Source organism: Onychostoma macrolepis, chromosome 06 (genome assembly GCF_012432095.1).
Source record: "Onychostoma macrolepis isolate SWU-2019 chromosome 06, ASM1243209v1, whole genome shotgun sequence".
Taxonomy (NCBI): domain Eukaryota; kingdom Metazoa; phylum Chordata; class Actinopteri; order Cypriniformes; family Cyprinidae; genus Onychostoma; species Onychostoma macrolepis.
Genome location: NC_081160.1, coordinates 30837500 through 30858398, shown reverse-complemented (window position 1 = coordinate 30858398; position 20899 = coordinate 30837500). Strand labels below are relative to the sequence as shown.

Below are 20899 nucleotides of genomic sequence, written 5' to 3'. Positions count from 1 at the left end.
ACTTAAGCTGTATATATGCACTGTACTCGCAGTCGAGTGTCACTGCCGATAAGAAGTGTGCTAGTACTGACTACTGAGGGGTGGGGGAGGGGCATTTTAAGTAATACTTAACCGATTATTATAACCGATGATGCACTTAAATAAGCGGAAAACAGAAGTGTGGAATGTTCATGCACTCAACAGTCTCGGCTTTAATTACGTCGCGAAGGGGGAGGGGCTATCAGATGACAAATTAACCGAATATAATTCATACACTACATGGTTGAGTACATAGTGCATAAGAACATAGTGTATAAGCGCATAGTGTATAGTGTGTCATTTGGGACACAGTTGTAAATTAGATGTTTTTGTCGCTAAGTATAGGCCCCACAGAAATTGTTGAGGTGGTAACCATAGCAACAACTACGCCAAAGTTTGTATTTATTATTGCAAAACCATACAGTGAATCTCACAAAAACAGGGCCATATTTGATCAAAACCATACAATAAAAATACTATAGGTGCGTCCCAAATCACATAGCCTACTTATGCACTACTATTCTATAATGTTTCATAGTATAAATAGTGTAAGTAGTGTGTTCACACTGAAAATTCCAAAAAGAAAAAGTGCACTTTAAATACCTGGATGATGCACTTAAATAACTGAATATGGTAGGTTACAAATAATAAAAAAAATTAAGTACATACTAAACTGATTTAATTCCACAAATTACATAAGCCTTCATGTTTACGTTAAGGAACAAAGGTAGTTTAAAAGTTAACACTACACATTTTTACTCTGTATACTTTAACTAAAGCATGTGAAAACATAAGACACGACAAAGAACACAGTTAACGAATGTTGTGGTTTTATTATGACAGATGGACAACGTCTTGGTGGTCATATTACGAACATCCGAAGCATGCCAGTTTTCGTGTACTGGGCCATTCCATCGGTAACAAAAGCACAAGTCTTCCTTACAAACCACATTTCTTAATGACATTATGTTTTTTTTCGTAAATGATTGTTGTTGCAAATGCAGGGCCACGCTATGTACAATGTTTACATTTATAACGTTCTGTACAAAATGGAACTGAAGTCGTACAAACAATCATTTGGGGGAACATTACAATAAAAAGAAACTAGTATCATTCCTTTTATACGACCCCAAATTAGATAGAACACATCCGTAATTCTGCTTCACACTAAGGTGACATGCGTTTACAACATTTAGAAACCCATTGCACATTGTAACTTACAGCTTCTACCGTCATATTACCTTTTATGTAATAGTATTGGACTGTTGAATCAATATCAAGCATTGCATGAAGTGAAGGGACTATTCAGCAACTTCTCACCACTTTGTATCTGTAACATTATCTTTATATTTTTCATTGGTCCTCTTTGAAATACTTTATATAAAACCACAACACCTGATATTAAAGATCCGAAGGTTCTCATTCACGAGTTGCCCAAACTCGACCCTGACCTCAAGACAGCACCATCGAGGCATACAATCACCCAAGGTCTTTATCAAATGGAGTTCCTGACTCTGTTTAACACACATGACAAATTATTGCAACAATATAGTCCACGTAAAAAGGTGCATTAAAGAGTGAAAACAGCAACAGAAGCAGACACGAACCAAAGCTTATGAGCGACAGACAGTGAAATCAATGTAAAAATCCAGTTTTACCAGTCACCATCCATGTGCTGTCATTACCATTCTAGGACAGACAAAGTAGACAGTAAAAAGTTGCTGAATTGTCGCATTAAATGGGACTTTGCACAACACAGCACAGCTATCACACGGTCACAGGCACAATAACCAGGAACATGATGCAGACAGTGTTCAGCGGCTTTAGTCACACTAATAAACGTCTTTTTAAAACAAAGAATAGCTGCTGACAATGAAACGCTCGCGGAAAACCGGAATGAGATTTATTCCCGCAATGATTAGCTTTATTCGCCGATCCAGATTCAATATCAGTGGTAATTCACCAACATGCTGCGGTTATTAAATGTAATATTTTGTTGCGGTAGCATTTACTGATATAAAACGGCCAACTAGGATCTTCAGCAGATAAGCAACAAAAGCCATTGACACACTGTCTTATGTCTGGAATGTAATCAAATATAAAAGTCACATATTAGACTTGAAGCAGCAGCAGCGCAACTGAAGGAGGCTAAAATAACAAAATCGTTTTGCCATCTTGAACATTACGAGTCTCTCTATTTGGCTAATAAACCCTCATTTTTTGGAGAAGGAACTACGAAAATCATATTTACACTGTAGAGTAATGATAACGCAGTATAGATGAATAGAAAGGAATGAAATGATTTGAGTTAATAAACTTTAATAGCCCAGATCTTACTTACATGCATGTTTGTATACTAGTTTCAGGTACAGAGATGGGAAATTACTGGTCCACCACTGCTCTCTGTGAGCGAATCCTCTTCCGTGTGAGCGTTGAGGACGTACTCTCGTTAGTGCTCAACAGAACTGCAGACTTTGATATTAATCATAAGCTTCAGAGAAATGCTGTGCGGTTTGATATGTTTTTATAGTACCATTAAAAAGGAGGCTGATTTACTTTGACATAGTGATTTCACGGTGGATTTTTAGTGCGATGTTTAAACTACGTCTAAGGAAACTTAATGCTTACAGCTGTAAAACTACGACTAAAAGGATTGTATAAATAAAATGATCACTTGGTTGCACCTAAAGATGCCCTTAAATGCCACAAGACTAAGGCTATTGGATGTCAAGTGCGATTTTTGCTAAACCAAGTCATGTTTTCCAATAGTGATAGAGAATAGCACCAAATAATCAAAGATAATCTTCGTCTTCGCATCCGTGTGCACTTTACTGGGGTGATCGTCTCTAGTACTTCAAATAAAAGGCTCATACTGAATAAAGCACTGAGTATTTGGTTTTCTACATTTGCACCATTTGCTACAAAGAGAGCAGTAACTGAGAAAGTAGCTGTATTGAATCTAATTAGAGGCCTGAGATAACCAAACCCCTGAGCTGAGATCAGTGTCAAAGCCAAGTAAAACGTCTCTACAGTATCATTACAGTAAATCAAAGTGCACAAAAATGGTCCGTCTCTCCAATTGCAAATTATCTTTACAGAGGTGCTTTTGTGTACTGTGGGAACTTTTGAGGGAACGCAAGCTTCAGTTTGGAGAACGCTTGCCCTTGTCAGGGTTAAGCGCCTTTAGAAACAGGATGCAAGTTTTAGGAATTAGAATTAAAATGGAATGAAATTCAAAGACTGCATGTTTAATAATACATTTCAGTTTTAAGTTTGAAATATCATTCAGCTGTTTTCTACAAACCACAATCCGTCAAGATTTGTTTTGAATTGCAATTCAGTAAATTCCTCAATGTGACATCCGATTTAATTCAGATTCATTTCTGAACTTTGCTTAACTCTGCCCCCTACAGAGTGAGGAGGGAACATGATAGCACGCTTAGAATCTGTTGTAAGGCATTCACTGTGTTAGAAAGAGAAAGAAGGTGTAATGCAGTCTGCATAAGTGTTTCTGGGGTTAAACTAACTCATGCTGTGGCCATATTCAAACGTGAAAGAAATGAAGCGTACAAAAAGCAGCATAGGCTAAAGTGGCCTGTAAAGAGTTACATTATTAAGTGAGACACATAGTATTTCCCAATATCTCCCATGTTGGCTCTTATTCATTACCACACTAGCGATTTTAGCACCTGTCTCGTTGCGTTGTTAATATGGGCAGCAGTGGAAGAGTAAAGGTTCCCGCAAAGAGAATTACATATGTACTAAGTGTCCGTAAATGGAAATATGCAGAAAGAAGTGCTATAAAATGATCATTTTCATCATTTTTTTTAAGGAGAGTTACGTTTCATGACAGAATATTGTTTTTGCAAGCCCTTACATAAAAGTACCGTGGTAAAAACTAAAATTTAGCATGGATGAACTGGCTGTGGTGGTATTACCATGGTTTGGTCACTAACATGATAATACCATGTTATTTACTCGGCACCACGGTATATGGATAGTTTTATGGATCACCACTAATATTCAAACTATTTTGCAAAGGTTTAGATTTAGGTCCTGTAATGGGTCACCATTTCTTCCTGAAGTTTTTCTACCACTTTAACCATGATTTTTGCCATCACTAGTTCATTTTAAAGGTCCTGAGGTGCAACAAATCCATTATTACAACTACAAATACTCTGTGTAGTCTTATGATTCATGCATGCTGCATGCATAACTTTAAAAGAGCAAAATGCTGTTTAAAATAGTCGTATAGCATGTCATACTGCAGAACAAGTCAACTACCCAAATGAGAAAGTACCACGGTACCACCACAGTACTTTTCTGTAAGGGACATTCGATTGACATGAAAAAGGTGGGATGGATAATATAATAAACGAGTGGGTGAAATGCACTAACAGCATTTATAGTAACAGTACAGTGTCATCTGCAGGTGTGGGGCAGCTGTTGGAGTTTGGACCTCGACATGGGCGGCAGGAGAGATGGAGGAGATGTTCAGAGAGGAGGGAGATTTGGATCTGTTTCTTTCTCTGGTGACTCGATGTAATTGGCAGCCTCTTGTAGTTTTAACAGCATAGCCATCTGGGAAAAGAGCAGAGATTACAAGAACGAGAAAATAACGAGATATTTCTCATGTGCGCTGATATGGGGGAAGCCATTAAATATATATTTAGTACTTGCTCGTTTTAATGAATGTTTATCCACTAAAGAATGAACTGAGGTTTGAATTGTGCATATATTAAAGTTAATTATACTGTACAACTCACATAGTTGTATTTTTTGGCTGTGAAAATGCCAATGTCACCACAAAAATACTTGTGTTCTGATAAAAATGTATGTTATAAAAAATACGTAACATTTTAATTAGTAAAGTCTATTAAAATAGTCAAGAATGAATTGCTTCATATTAAGTGTAGATACAAATATGAACATATAAATGTAAATCTGATTATTTACAGTTAGACTTACATCTAGTTACAGTATATATATATATATTCAGATTTCATATAATTACTTCCTGTTTGGCCCTCCATATGCGTTTAAATTTGTTATTTTCACACCATAATCTTTGCAGTTTTATATATATACAGTATATATATATATATATATATATATATATGTGTGTGTGTGTGTGTGTGTGACCCTGGAGCACAAAAGCAGTCATAAGTAGCACGGATATATTTGTAGCAATAGCCAAAAATACATTGTATGGGTCAAAATTATAGATTTTTCTTTTATGCCAAAAATCATCAGGATATTAAGAGAAAGATCATGTTCCACGATTATATTTTATAAATTTTCTACCGTAAATATATCAAAACTTAATTTTTTATTAGTAATATGCTTTGCTAAGAACTTCATTTGGACAACTTTAAAGGTGATTTTCTCAATATTTAGATTTTTTTGCACCCTCAGATTCCAGATTTTCAAATAGTTGTATCTCGGCCAAATATTGTCCGAACCTAACAAACCATACATCAATGGAAAGCATATGTATTCAGCTATTCAGATAATGTTTAAATTTCAGTTTCAAAAAATGTAACCTTATGACTGGTTTTGTGGTCCAGGGTCACACACGTATATATAAATATATATATATATATATATATATATATATATATATATATACACATAAAGAAAATATATAGATTTAAATAAATTATTTTATTAATGCTAAAAGCCCTATTCCACACACTGACCAGTGGATCTGACTCGACGGAGCTGGGCGGCGTCTCCTTATGTGGCCGATCGTCTCCTGGCTGGCTGGGGCTGCCGGGGCCTGTGCTCGGGGGAGGCAGGTGGAAGAGTTTGGCCTGGTCTTGCTGAGCAGACGGCCAGGGCAGAGATCCTCTGACCCACTCCACCGGATCCTCCCACACCGACTTCTGCCCGTGAACCTGCAGACGCACATATTTACACTCATTCAGCCAAAAACTGCCCACTTGAACATTTAGGGAGTGGCATTCTGACTGACAGGTTAAATTTATCTTCAAGTTTGGGATACTTTGACCCACCTTAATGCCATCTTTGGCTCCTTCCTGCAGGTATGGGATGATTGAATGATTCCAAAGATCGATAAACCACGTGCGGAATTCCTCTACTGTTACTGGACAGGACAAGAAGAAGCAGGGACCTACGGCAACACAGATTGGACACACACAGATGAAATACACCCTGACTTAGGCACATCAAGCTTGTTATTTAAAAAAAAAGCCTCCTCATTCTCATCCAATCTGGTGCCGATATAATAATGAAAATTACCAATGAGGAAATCAGAGGTGCTGTGTTTCTCCAGGAAGGTGTGGAGGTGGTACCAGAGTCTGGGCACCCAGTCCAGCACTCGCAGCAGATCTTCATTCTTCACGCTCCTGGGATCTTCAGCCTCCATTAGCTTTCTGTGCAGGTAACGTACTAGGAATCCGTTTGCTGGCTCGACGTTATTGGAAAACATCACCATCCTATATAGAGGAAACATGTAAAACAAATATGAAAACTGATAAATAGAGCACCGTTCAAAAGTTTGGGGTCAGTAATTTTATTAATTACTACTCAAGGATGCATTAAATTGATCAAAAGTGAGAGAAAAGGCATTTATTATAATGTGCCAAAAAATTCTATTTTAAGTTAATGCAGTTATTTTGTACTTTCTATTCATCACAAAATCCTGAAAAACGAGATGTCCACAAAACAGTAAAGAGCAACTGTTTTCAACAAAAAGAAGAAATGATTTGAGCTATGAAAATACCTCATTCACACTGCAACAAATCCGCATATTATAATGATTAGTGAAGGATCATGTGACACTGAAAATTCAGCTTTGATCACTGGAATAAATTACATTTAAATTGTTTATGTAAATATTTCACAAAAATATTAATTTCAGCAAATTTCAGCAAACATTAAACCCTATCACATCATAAATGTGTAAAATATAAAAGTTAATGAACAGTCAGCCAGTCATTGTGTAAAAATAAACCCCAAACACAGTGATAATATTATTCCTGAAGAGCTTTATTTAGCAATAATGACCTGCTGACTGTATATTACCCTGTTTATCATGGCTACCTATCAAATAAATGATCAAATGGACATGTAACTTTTATTTATAGTGACATTATTTGATATTTGTTATATTTTAGGTTTGAAAAAAGAGACTGAGGAGTGATACGAGAGAAAATTAGCACTCCTATGCTTAGAATTGTGGTTTGTCATTATTTGTTGCAAACGTGAGTTAGGCCATACAGTGCAAGGCATAATAAAATGTAAATTTTAACACTATAAAATATGAAAATTAGGCATCCTTTTGCAGTATATAGGTAGTGAAAAGGCAAGCATATGTTAGTGTCACCCAAAGTGACAATGAAAACAAAAGCAGGAGGGGCAACACGTCACAGCTGTTCCTCACTGACACTCGACAGGAAGCTAAAAGGTCCTTGTGTATTTTAGTACCAACCTGAAGCTGAGGTGTAGGCCATGGTTAGGGGTCATCTTCACTGGCTGATTGGTTGTCCCTATTATATATGGACTGAGAAAGAGAAACAAAACAGTTCTTGACACCTTTAAGATGACTGGGAAACCCACTGGTCATTTTGGTGTAGACTTTACTAGACTCACCATTTATGATATTTACAGGTTAAAGCACCATTAACAAGTTCACTGAGGGATGTTGCATCATGCACATCATCCAAGATAACAACCAATGGGATCTCAGCTGTGCTGCTCTCCCGATCGATCTGATTGGCCAGATTGGACAGATAGAGCTGAAGGTCCTGTTGGGGAAAAACACAATTCGAATCACATTTATTTATATAGCACTTTATGAAACACAGATTGTTTTAAAGCAGCTTCACAGTAATAAACAAGAAAATAAAAGAGCCAATTCTGCAAAACAGTTATTACATTTCAGCTGTAAAGTAGCTGTAAAGAAGACAATGGTGTCATTATTCATTTAAAAGGTTATTTATTCATTATGGCAATGGCGTCATTGTTCATTTAAAAATGATATCTTTATAATAGTATAAATATTACTATCCTCCTTCATCAATTGTAAAATGATTTCAATTCCAGCTGCAAAAAAGCTCTACAAAAGACCAAAGTGCCATTATCCAGCTCAATTCAGTTCAAGTTTTGTTCTGATCTGATAGTGTTAAAAAATTAATTGTCAATAATATAACTGAAAATGTCTGAAAATAGTCTTAAAGGGATACTCCACACCAAAATGAAAATTTTGTCATTAATCACTTACCCCCATGTCGTTCCAAACCCGTAAAAGCTTCGTTCGTCCTCGGAACACAACTTAAGATATTTTGGATGAAAACCGGGAGGCTTGTGACTGTCCCATTGACTGCCAAGTAAATTACACCGTCAAGGCACAGAAAAGTATGAAAAACATCGTCAAAATAGTCCATCTGCCATCAGCGGTTCAATCTGAATTTTATGAAGCGAAGAGAATACTTTTTGTACGCAAAGAAAATAAAAACGCAAGAGTGCGTACGCTATTCTCTGTCATCAGTAACGCATGGATACGTATTGTATGTTTATTTACGCTTTGATTTGAACGGAAACAGCGTATCCATGCGCTGCTGATGACAGAGAATAGCGTAAGCACTTTGTGTCCATCGGATGCTCTCCAAAATGGTGCTACGCTGACACAGAGAGACAAAGAGGAGACGAATTGTTGTATAAATGTTGTTATTTTTATTTTCTTTGCATACAAAAAGTATTTTCGTCGCTTCATAAAATTCAGATTTAACCACTGATGGCAGATGGACTATTTTGGCGATGTTTTTCATACTTTTCTGTGCCTTGACAGTGTAAAAATATCTTAAATTGATTTCATTTTAAATTTTCATTTTGGGGTGGAGTATCCCTTTAAGCATGTTGATCAAAAGTAACATCTATAAATGTTCAGGTGTCTGTTTTGGTTGCTCTGTGTACCTTGCAGGACTGGCGGTGCATGTTGAAGGTGATGGTGATGGCGGGCGTAACTTCGCGAGCGCTGCGCTCCACCAGGTACTCAGCGAGGCGGTAGGTGAGGTAGGTCTTCCCTGTGCCGCTGGGACCCGATAAGATCAAGCGCCGGTGCTTGAGCAGCAGGCTGATGTAATGCTGCATCATGGGCTTGGGGATGAGTGTCTCAAACACCAGAACATCCACACACTTCTCCTTCAGTCCTGCATTCAGGGGAAACAGCGAAATGCCAAAATCAGGACAATACAGATAACAGATGTTTTACATTACATTTACAACTAGTTTTATAGATACATTTATCCAAAGCAACAAATTAATGACATTAACAAGCAATTTGCTGAGTTTCGAGAGGAAGCTCGAGGTTTATTGTGGTTATTTTAAGGTATATAATAAGAGTGGCCTTTTATTGTGGCCAGCCTAAGGCACACCTGAGCAATAATCATGCTGTCTAATCAGCATCTTGATATGCCACACCTGTGAGGTGGATGGAGTATCTCGGCAAAGGAGAAATGCTCACTAACACAGATTTAGACAGATTTGTGAACAAAAAAGCTCAAATCAAGAATTTTGCAAGCTGTTTTCAATTTTATAAGTGACATAAAACATCAAAACAATATAATGTGCAATAAAAATAATAGTTAAATGTATAGTATCAATGGAAAAAAAAAATATTCCATTGCATTATGTTTATAATGTCACCCTATTCAGACTAATAATGATAATGTAACATTGACTAATTAAATGACATGTTTTAATGCTTCTGATTAAAGATGTAGGCTATTTTTTAAATCTTAAGACTGTATGTAAAGTATTTTTTTAATGCAGTACAGGAAGAAATTACACCCAGAAAAGAGGAAACACACATTTTCTTCTTCTTCGAGAGAGAGAGGAGAGAGAGAGAATAGGCAAATGAGTGTGTCTTCTTTAGTCTGGGTGGTCTATAGCATCACACCACCTCAATAAACAACTTTGAATTGCAGCCTGTGCTTAAAATAACGCCTAGACCAAGCCCAGAGAAGTCTGGGTAATGGCCCAAATTCCCTGGGTCATATATCAGACTGAGAGCTCAGGAATGATGGGACTGTGGAGGGCGGCAGTGTTCTGCTGTTCAATCACACCTCCTGCTGGCTGACGTTACAGTCAGAAACATTAGCGCTATATTGCTCTTCTCTGGGGATTTGAGCTATGAAAATACCTCATTCACACTGCAGCACTGCCTGTGGGTATTTGCATTATTTGTTGACAGTTACTGAAGATGGAAATCTGAAAATAATGGCTTACAGTTTATATAGAAAAATAATGTCAGAGCATTTACTAGCTTACGGACAGTAAAACAACTTGAAAGTGTTACAGCGCTGTTAGAAATTGTAACTGTAAAAGAAAGGAATTTCAGATGCGGGAAATAAAGCATAATATTGTCCACAATTAAGCATTTATTTCATGTAAAATATAGAAATAAAAATAATATATAAAATATGTAAAATAATATTATTATTATTAGTAGTAGTAGCATTAACCAGTGCATCTAATAACAACAATAATAATAATAATGATAATAAAAATAATACTAGTTTTATTTGGAGTATTGAAAAAAAAAAAAATATATATATATATATATATATATATATATATATATATATATATATATATATATATATATATGACCCTGGACCACAAAACCAGTCATAAGGGTAAATTTTTCAAAATTGAGATTTATACATCATCTGAAAGCTGAATAAATCAGCTTTCCACTGATGTATGCTTTGTTATGATCGGACAATATTTGAAAATCTGGAATCTGAGGGTGCAAAAAAATCTAAATATTGGGAAAATCGCCTTTAAAGTTGTCCAAATGAAGTTCTTAGCAATGCATATTACTAATCAAAAATGAAGTTTTGATATATTTACAGTAGGAAATTTACAAAATATGTAATTTCATGGAACATGATCTTTACATAATATCCTAATGATTTTTGGCATAAAAGAAAAATCAATAATTTTGACCCATACAATGTATTTTCGGCTATTGCTACAAATATACTCCAGATACTTAAGACTGGTTTTGTGGTCCAGGGTCACAATGTTTTTTTTTCTGCACACCATATACATACATATATATATATATATATATATACAGTATATACATACATATAGTATTTATTTAACATATAAATACTTAATTGTGACAAACCATATTATACCTAGAAATATATACACACACACACACACACACACATATATATATATATATATATATATATATATATATATATATATATATGTATGTACATACATACACATATAAATAAATTAAATAAAATTGATGATGTACATGACATGTTCACATTTCAGTTGTGTTCATTAAACTGTATTAAGTGTATGGCTTGAGGTGACTCAATACCTACAGTACAAGATTGGAGTTGGACATGTACACGCACTGTTTCCATCGTTACCCAGCAGCCTCAACACACTGACCTTTCAGAGTCACGCTGATGCAGGAGGAGCCTTTGCTGTAGAGGCGCACAGGAGGCGTCTCGGGCGGCAGCGCTCCCAGAACCCTCTTCAGATGGCTTAGGCTGTAGCTGTAGATGGAGTCCTGAGAGAGACCGAGAGTGGAGCCGGGGTCCACCACCGCTACATACTCCTACAGACACACGGTGACAGGAGAAGAGCTCTTCAGTGTCATTTATTTCGTGTCTAAATGTGTGGATGTTTCTGTCGCTCAGAAGACACACAGAAGACTGCACACTCACTTTAAAAGCCTGGATAACTGCAGAGTCCAGAGAAAACCAGTCGGTCCTTCCACTGATTTTAACCGTGCCGATGAAAAACTCCAGCTGTTTCACTTCCTATGAATGAGACATCCGATTTTAAAAAGTTGTTTGTGGTTGTGAAACAAAACATTTGTATAAATAATTACATTTAATATTCATTTTTAAATATTACGAAACTTATGAAAATTGAAAATGTAAAAATAAAGGCAAAATATTAATAAATACTATAATAGTATGAAAATAATACAATGACAATGGCAAACAACAATGATATATATATATATATATATATATATATATATATATATATATATATATATATATATATGACAACAGTATTCGTGTAGTCCCAATTGTAAGTCGCTTTGGATAAAAGCATCTGCAAAATGACTAAATCTAAATCTAAATCTAAATCTAGTACGTGGCTCATCCAGTTAAAATTCAGAATCAGAAAATCCATTTTATAATGTACAATACATGATCAGCTGACTCATCAGGATGAAAATGCTTGTGTATTGCACTTACGTCTTTGAATAGGTGCTGATTGGGTATGCGAACCAACACTCTGACGAGACTCTCGTCCTTCTGCAAAGTCGTGGTGGGGCTTTGAAAGACATCTGTGAGATGAACGGAAACTACAGTGAGAAAGTGTAGAATTCAAGAGTGCTTGGATGTGAAAACTCCACATTTTAAGCATGAAATCTGTGTGTGTAAAAGTATGACCTGGGTAAGGCTCATTTTGTCCCATGCCGTTTTTTCCAAAAGACGACACTGATTGCCGTGGTGATGAGACGCCCAATGAACCGAGGCCAGAGGACTGGGAGGTGGAGCTCGGAGGTCTGGAGGAGGGGCCACCCGTCTTCAGCTGGTCATTCTCCGCCTTCAGGTTTTCCACCGTCACCTGTCAATGCATTTATTAAGGGATTTAAATAGCAAATGAATAAACCTAAGTATTACACATTTAATGTTCACATTCAATGTCATACTTCTTATTAACCAGTGTGCCTAAATAATAATATATATATATATAATTACAATTATTTAAAATTGTTATTCGCATTATTAATAACTAACCAGTACACCTATATAATAACAATAATAATAATTTCAAATTTTAAATCATTTTTGACTACTGTTATTATTCATTTAATTGTACAAATGTATACAATGATAATAACACATTTAAATATATAACAATTATTTACTTTTTGTACTGTTAATAACTAACTAGTACACCTATAGAATAATAATTATACATTTAAATATATACATTATAAAAAAAAATATATATATATTATTTAGTTAATTTAATTGTACATATTTTTATGTAGTCTGTATTTGCAGCCAAAAGCAATTTCACATAACCCTCATGTAGACGACCAATCAAAAGTTGGACACACTGAATACGTGTTTATTTCATCTAAAAACTCGGGCTTGAAATCAGTTTTACAGGCAAATATAAGCCTGCTCATGAATTTGTGTTCATCTACGCAGCATCTCACACACACCTGCATGTTGGTCATGGCCTCCTGCAGCTGCTCCAGCTGATGGGCGGAGCTCAGCGCCTCCAAACGGATGTCCGTCAGCTTGCGCTCTTTCTCCCACAGTTCCGAGCGTAACTCTGACACCACTTTCTCATCCTGCTCAGTGTCCTCGTGGCCCTCGCACGATCTGCCGTAAATACCAACATCAAACGTACAAGTATGAAAGGTACATTCAAATCATCTTGTGAAGAAAATCAACAGTTGCATTTCCTACCCAGATGTTGAAATCGAGGCATTTGCAGAGGCGTTATCCACATTATGTTGGATTTGGGGTGAAGATGGGGCAGATGTGACCGGCGTTGCGATCTCCTCTATATCTGCGTATGGTGCTTTGGGTCCCTTTTTACTAAAGGCCTTGTTGAAGGAGCTCCTCAGCTATATGTAGAGCAGAAATGAGGGTCAACTAAAGATTACTTCATACTGAATCTTTTCAAATTAAGTATGAATTCACAGTGTTAGTACAGATGGTTTGGATTCATAATGGCAGCAAAAAGCAACACAAAAATCACAGTGGAGGCATACTGTATATGATTTGATGTGTTTGTGATGGTGGCGTATGCATTAAGTGTCTTAACAATGAATTTTAGTTACAAATGATCCAACAAGCCTCTTTATTTTGAAGCAAAGCATTCAACTAGCATTAGTGCAATGTGATAAATGTCTGAATGTCTATTTCTCAAAAACTAGAACTAAAACTATTACAAATCTGAAATTATATTGGCAGCAAACTGAAATAAATAAGCTGAAGTACTAAAAATTCTAAAAATAACATTGAAATAAATTAAAGATGTGTAGAAATATATATTAAAAAAAAAAAAAAAAAATGACCAAAGCACTAACAAAATTACTAAAGCTACAATTAAAATTATAAATTAAATGAACTAAAACATATAACAATAAATGATTAAATATGAATAAATACTACAATAGTGTATAGATAATAGTAATATAACACTGTTTCTCAGAGCCACGTTTTTAACTATGTAAAGTTAAATATGGCCTCTACCCAGAAAATGTTCATAATAATATAATAATATGCTTGTCTCAGGCATTAGTTATGATAGTATTAATCACAAAGCACATTTCAAACAAGACTGCATGAAATAATGGAGAGTAGTAGGAGATTTGAACCACTTGAAATGTGTTAAATTCATTTTTCAGTCAATATGTCGTTGTATATTGTACAGTATATTGCATCGCATTCTATTGAAACACAAATTCATCCTTTAAAAGCGGCAGATTCTAAATCTGAAAGCATCCATTTCAGACTATACTGTGCCATTTTAATTTGCTGAGACTTATTGACTGAGTTTTTGACCACATTTAGATATTGATGGTTTCTTTAGAAGTTTTAAGTATGCTGTGATTGTGATGGGCTGGGAAACAACTCACCTCATAGACCTGTAAAATAGGGAGCAGGGAAGCACAGGGAAGAGATCACAGTCATAATTGCAACGTTGAAACAGACCATCTACATCTACATTACACATATTAAATCAGCTAATGATCATAAATGAACAGCCTGAAGCCAAGACAAAACCATCTAAAACCTTTTTTTCCAGCAGATATTTCATTTTCCTGTTCACATCCTCACCCAGCTCTTTTTCTTCTTCTTCTTGGCCTCCTGTTCCTTCAGGCTGCCGGCGCTGGAGTGACTGGTGATGCTGTTCAGACTGGAGATGCTCTCTGACGAGTTCTGCCGGTCGATCTGCAGCTCTGAAGGGAAAAATCATTGTTCATTTAGCACGCACTTCCATCATGTCTAAAAAAAGAAAATATAATAAGAAAAATAGCCTTATGCATGAAAATGCATGAATGTAAAAAAAATAAATAAAAAAAAAAACCTTTGGGTGCGGTGTCGGGGACATTGAGGGCCACTTGAATGATGGACTGAGCTTCTGTGTTCTTGGTCTTTAGGACTTCTATGGTTTCCTTCAGGTCCTGTAGCTCAGAATCCTGAAATGATAAGCCAAAGATACTTGAATGTTAAAACATGAAACATAAACATATACGATTCCTGTTAAAATCTGCAAAAAAAAAAAAAAACTGTTAAAAAGAAAACTCTTCACAAACAAACCTTGAAACTTCATTGTTAAAATCTATCTGTTTGATATTTAAAATTGTAATAACAGTCAATTGCCTTATATAAAAGCCTTGAATTTTTTTGAAAGAAGTCAGAACAATGAAAGAAAGGCTGCATTTATTTAATCAAAAATACAGTAAAAACAGTAATATTGTGAAATATTATTACAAATTAAAATAACTGGTTTCCATTTGAATATATATTAAAATGTAATTTATTTCTGTGATCAAAGCTGAATTTTCAGCATCATTACTCCAGTCTTCAGTGTCACATGATCCTTCAGAAATCATTCTAATATGCTGATTTGCTGCTTAAGAAACAGTTCTGATTATTATCAATGCTAAAAACATTGTGCTGCTTCATAGTTTTGGAAAGCATCAATTTTGTTTTCAGGATTCTTTAATGAATATAAAGTTCAAATAACAGCATTTATTGAAATAGAAATCATTTGCAACATTTTAAATGTATCAATTTAATGCATCCTTATGAATACAAGTTTTTGTATACATTTAATTCTATTATATTTATACATAAATTTTAATTCTACATAAATTTAGCTTTATTTACAATTATTTATTTGTTATATATATATATATATATATATATATATATATATATATAAATGTCATGATTACAATAGTAGTTTTTATAAAGTAGGCAAATGCACATATTTTTCAATGTTTGTATGATGGGTAATAAAATGTCAAATCTAACATGTAAATCTGCAGTGTGTTGTTTCTGTACAATGACCTTCTGCTCAGAAGTGACTGACAGACTCTGCAGTCGTGCCGTCATGAGGGCCAGACTCTGCTCAAACGCCGCCACCAGGTTAGCCTGCAGACACAGAGACAGGTGCAGGTTAGTGTCTGACATACACTACTGAGCATTACACACACACACACACACACACACACACACACACACTCGTGTGTGTCTCCATCTGGACTGGGAAAGAGTGACGGGAAAGGACGGGAATCGAGAACAGCTGTGGAAATGGATGGATGGATGAATGGAGGGTGAACAGAGGACGAACTGCAAGCTGGAATGGACAAAACCATGAGGTTGCCATGTGACGACACACACACACACACACACACACACTACAGAAGAGTGTGTGTGAAAGAGAGATGATGGAATAATCCTGATAAAAAATACAATATCCATCATGCTACTCACTGTGACTCCAGCAGCGCATGCTAGTGCATCACATACGCAACTACACGCACATTTCCTGAGGAAAAATGCTGCCGTGATGCTAGGCTGCTGTGGGTGGTTGCCAGGATGGTTCTATGTGGTTGCTTAGGTGTTCTGAGAGGTTATTAGTGTGTTGCTAGGTGGCTTCTAGAGGTGTGTTCTCAGTGGTTGACAAGGTGTTTCTATGTGGTTGCTAAGGGGTTCTGAGTGGTTATTAGTGTTGCTAGGTGGTTCTACATGGTTGCTAAGGTGTTCTGAGTGGTTATTAGTGTGTTGCTAGGTAGCTTCTAGAGGTGTGTTCTAGTGTGTTGCTAGGGTGTTATGGATAGTTGCCAACCATTGCTATGTGGTTACTGCTAGCTCAGTGGTTGCTAAAGTGTAGCTCAGTGGTTGCTTAAGTGTTGCTAAGGGGTTGTTAGTATGTTGTGGATGTTATTTTGCAATTACTAAGGTTATTTATTTATTTTTTTACCACATTGCTATGCAGTTGCCAGGGTGTTCTGTATAATTGTTAGGTAGTTACTAAGGTGGTCCCTATGGCAAGTGATTTTGAATTGTTGCTAGGATGTTGCTCTGAGGTATTTACCGTTGTTGCAAGAGCAGTGTTGCTATGCAACTGCTAAGGATGTTTTGGGTGGTTGCTAAGTAGTTACTGAGGTGGTTGCTATGATGATGCAAGGGTTTTGGGTGGTTGCTAGGGTGTTCCTCTGAGGCTGCTTAGGTTTTCTCAGTAGTTGCTATGCATTTGCTAAAGTGTTTTTATAATGTTCCTGTGCAGTTCCTAGGGTGTTCGGAGTGGCTGCTAGGGCGTTGTTATGTGGTTGTTCAGGTGTTCGGCGCGGTTGTTAAGGAGTTGCTAGGGTGGTTGCTATAAGCTTGCAAGTGTTCCAAGGGTGTTTTGGGTGATTGCTAGGTAGTTACTGAGGTGGTTGCTATGATATGGCAAGGGTTTTGGGTGGTTGCTAGGGTGTTGATCTGAGGCTGCTTAGGCATTCTCGGTAGTTGCTACAGTAGTGTTCCTATCAGAGTATGTGAGCGGAGCGGAGCAGTGTGATTTTGACTGGAGCGAGGAGCAGATCTTTTAAAAGTCGGAGTGTCATGGTTTTCACTCGCTCCAAGAGCACTCCACCACTGCTCCATCACAAGTACAATTCATGTCAATGACCCGTAATATAACTGCATACTGCAACTGCAACTGAGGTGGTTGCTATGATATTGTAATTGTTTTGGGTGGTTGCTAGGGTGTTGCTCTGAGGCTGCTTCGGCATTCTCAGTAGTTGCTACAGTAGTGTTCCACTACTGCAGTAGCTAAAGTGTTTTTATAACGTTCCTATGCAGTTCCTAGGGTGTTTGGAGTGGCTGCTAGGGCATTGTTATGTGGCTGCTAGGGTGTTCTGGTTGGTTGTTAAGGAGTTTCAAGGGTGGTTGCTATGGGATTGCAAGTGTTCCAAGGATGTTCTGAGTGGCTTCCAGGGAATTGTTAGGTGTTTTTTCAGGGTGTTCTCATTGGTTCTGGGTGGACATGTACTGTACATAGCACAAATTGTACATTGTACAAATCACAAACAAAATTAAATAATTTGTTCAGATAAAAAAACAACTTTTAATCCTCAATTAGTGCACATTCACGACTATGTCAGTGTTTGCGGTTGTGGTTCTCTCAAACAGCACCCAGCATCAACCCTATGACATTGTCAACACTTGGCCAGATGACACCTGAAAGCCACAGAGCAAACATAAATGACTTCCACTCAACATCATCAGTCAGCGCCACACTAAGGGTGGGGGACACATGCAACAGCGACGGATGGGGCTGCGAGTGACAGTCCAACAAACCTGGCCTGCCTGCAACAGCCAGCAACCCCAGGCAGCAGTCAGTCATCAGAGGCCGGGACAGGACATCAGCCAGGGAGAGAGGGACACTGCTGTTAGGACTATAGGGCCACAACCCTCCATCCCACACACACACACATACAAATATGCACCGGGATCAGCATCAGAAATTCAAATGTTTCATTAAAGGCCCTCTGGAGGTGATTTTCAAGTGCATTTGCAGCACACCCATATAAAGCACACTATAGAGCCCTAATCAGACAGGACTAGTTTTCCCTGAGGTGATTAGATAAATTAGTGTTTTATAGAATTAGTGATTTTAAAGGGCACCTTTTACAAGATGTAATATAAGTCTCAGGTGTCCCCAGAATGTGCCTGTGAAGTTTCAAGTTAAAATAACCCACAGACAATTTATTATATCATTTTGAAAATTCCTATTTTGAGGAGAAGCAGAAACACACTGTTTTAGTGCATGTCTCTTTAAATGCAAAGGAGCTGCTACATTTTACGTATTCTGTGAACGGCTTCTACTGAGACACTGCTTATGATTTATGGGGATTAAAAAAAAAAGGAGCGGGTGGATTTTTATCATTATAGGGTGGTTGTGTACACACATTTGTTCAGACAACATGTAAAATGAATTTTGCCTAATAGGTGCCCTTTAATACTGTCCGAATCGCACAAACCCCTCTGAGAAAACTAATCCCATCCAGATTCGACAGTCATCACAATGTATGAGAGCATTGCTGAAGCCAGCTGTGTTGAAGCAGCAGATCAGTGCAGGGTGAGCTGAAGGCAGCTGGGGTTAGTGGGAACTTGCAGTGAGAAGTGATCTGGATTTAAAACACTAGAAATATTGTGAATTACAATTATCAACATTACATGGCAACACTCATTATTCAATTAATAATTCTAGGACAACAATCAATGATGACCGAAAAATTTAGAAAAGTGTCAGAATGTAGAAATGCAGGTGATGACATTGAAGTGACAGCGTGTCTGAAAAAAAAACAACAACTCTGACAACATATTATGGACATTTAAGTATGAAGACTTTTGCTTATAGCTACTATGACAAAAACATGCAATTTGTATGATATACAATTAAATACTATAAATATTAAATCAAAAAATGTAAATTAACAAAATAAAGAATGAAATGTGATGAATAAATCTATAATATGCAATTACGAAATGTGAAATTATGAAATGCATCACTCTAAAACAATACAAATAAAACAGAATGCAGTAAAATAACCCAGTTGTGTATATAATGGTGTTTTGCACGTACATTTGCTGAGAGTTGGTTGGTCAGATTGGTCACTTTATCCTGAGACGACTCCAGCTCACGCCTCAGTATCCGGATTTGCTGAGATGGTAGAATGAGTTAGAAACATTAAAAATCCAAGGTATTTTCAAAACATAGACATTTATGGTTAGCAAATAGTTGAAATTAAATGTAATGCAATTAGTGTAACAATGACGCCACAAAAAAAACCTCTAGTTGGTTGTTTTGCATGTTTTGAAGAATGAGTTACTATCAAAGGTGAATATGAATGTTTTTTTCTTGCGCAATAGCAGAAAATAAGAGGAAACGAAGGATAAAGACAAGCTGACAACAGTGTCATAAGAAAATTCTTACCTCTCCTTGCATTCTCTCTTCAGTCTGAGAGTGCATGAGACAGAAATGGAGATAAAGACCAAGACCAAGAAAGAGTGAGCAAGGACAGGAAATAGAGAAAAAAGACTGGTTGTTAAGAGAAATTTCAGGAAATAAAGAGCCAACCACATCAGATTCTGTGCTCTTACTCACTGTCATTTATGTACAAAAACCATTCAAATACAGATACAGTTTCTACTCACTGATGAATAGTTGGACGAGGCATTTGAGGCCAGAGACAGTACAGATCCATGAACTGAGAGAGAGAGAGCAAAATGACACAAATACAGGTTAGAGCCACAGTTTAGTTCGTTCACTAATTTAGAAAATAAAGTCAGTGTTGTATTTTTGCTTTATCATTGAAGTCAACAAGAAATGCTGTTTGCAACCAATTTTACTTGCATAATATGGTCTATTTCCAAATAAAATAAAGATAAATAAGATCACTGATGGTAGGATTAGTTTCAATTTCGTGATAAATACCAACTAAAAAAACGAGATAACGAGATATACTAATGAATATAAATAAAAATAACCAAATATAAATAATGAACAACTACCTGAAATACATTTTTAAGTTAGACTACTAAAATGACTAAAAATAAAACTGAAAGAATTAAGTTAACTAGAAGCATTAAAAAACAAAAACTAATAAAAATGACAAAAGCATATAACAATTACTAAAACTAGGTGTGTTCAGAATGTTGTTTTGTTAGCTGAAATTCATAGAAATTTGTAGAAATGCTGCACTGGCAACTAGCTGAAATAAGTTTAATTATAAAAATGACTAAAACTAAAACTACAATACAAATGAAGCTAAATA

At 36.4% G+C, this 20899-nt stretch overlaps 1 protein-coding gene across 4 annotated transcripts in view; it reads right to left on the bottom strand.

Annotated features, from left to right (window-relative positions):
• Positions 1 to 848: 848 nt before the first annotated feature.
• Positions 849 to 20899, bottom strand: part of nav1b (neuron navigator 1b) — an 88121-nt gene continuing 68070 nt past the window's right edge. For 2 of the 4 annotated variants that reach the window (XM_058779355.1, XM_058779357.1), the window contains 19 exons: positions 20280 to 20332; positions 20059 to 20082; positions 19708 to 19785; positions 16140 to 16223; positions 15151 to 15262; positions 14901 to 15022; positions 13521 to 13681; positions 13271 to 13433; positions 12486 to 12663; positions 12288 to 12379; positions 11742 to 11837; positions 11464 to 11632; positions 8956 to 9191; positions 7633 to 7787; positions 7472 to 7543; positions 6280 to 6476; positions 6033 to 6151; positions 5718 to 5915; positions 849 to 4599 (listed from right to left, as the gene is read on the bottom strand). In XM_058779355.1, coding sequence (XP_058635338.1) covers positions 4513 to 4599; positions 5718 to 5915; positions 6033 to 6151; positions 6280 to 6476; positions 7472 to 7543; positions 7633 to 7787; positions 8956 to 9191; positions 11464 to 11632; positions 11742 to 11837; positions 12288 to 12379; positions 12486 to 12663; positions 13271 to 13433; positions 13521 to 13681; positions 14901 to 15022; positions 15151 to 15262; positions 16140 to 16223; positions 19708 to 19785; positions 20059 to 20082; positions 20280 to 20332 — 2396 coding nt within the window. In that variant the 3' untranslated portion in view covers positions 849 to 4512. The remainder of the gene's footprint in view (positions 4600 to 5717; positions 5916 to 6032; positions 6152 to 6279; positions 6477 to 7471; positions 7544 to 7632; positions 7788 to 8955; positions 9192 to 11463; positions 11633 to 11741; positions 11838 to 12287; positions 12380 to 12485; positions 12664 to 13270; positions 13434 to 13520; positions 13682 to 14900; positions 15023 to 15150; positions 15263 to 16139; positions 16224 to 19707; positions 19786 to 20058; positions 20083 to 20279; positions 20333 to 20899) is intronic. The other 2 variants (XM_058779356.1, XM_058779358.1) reach the window with 1 other exon arrangement.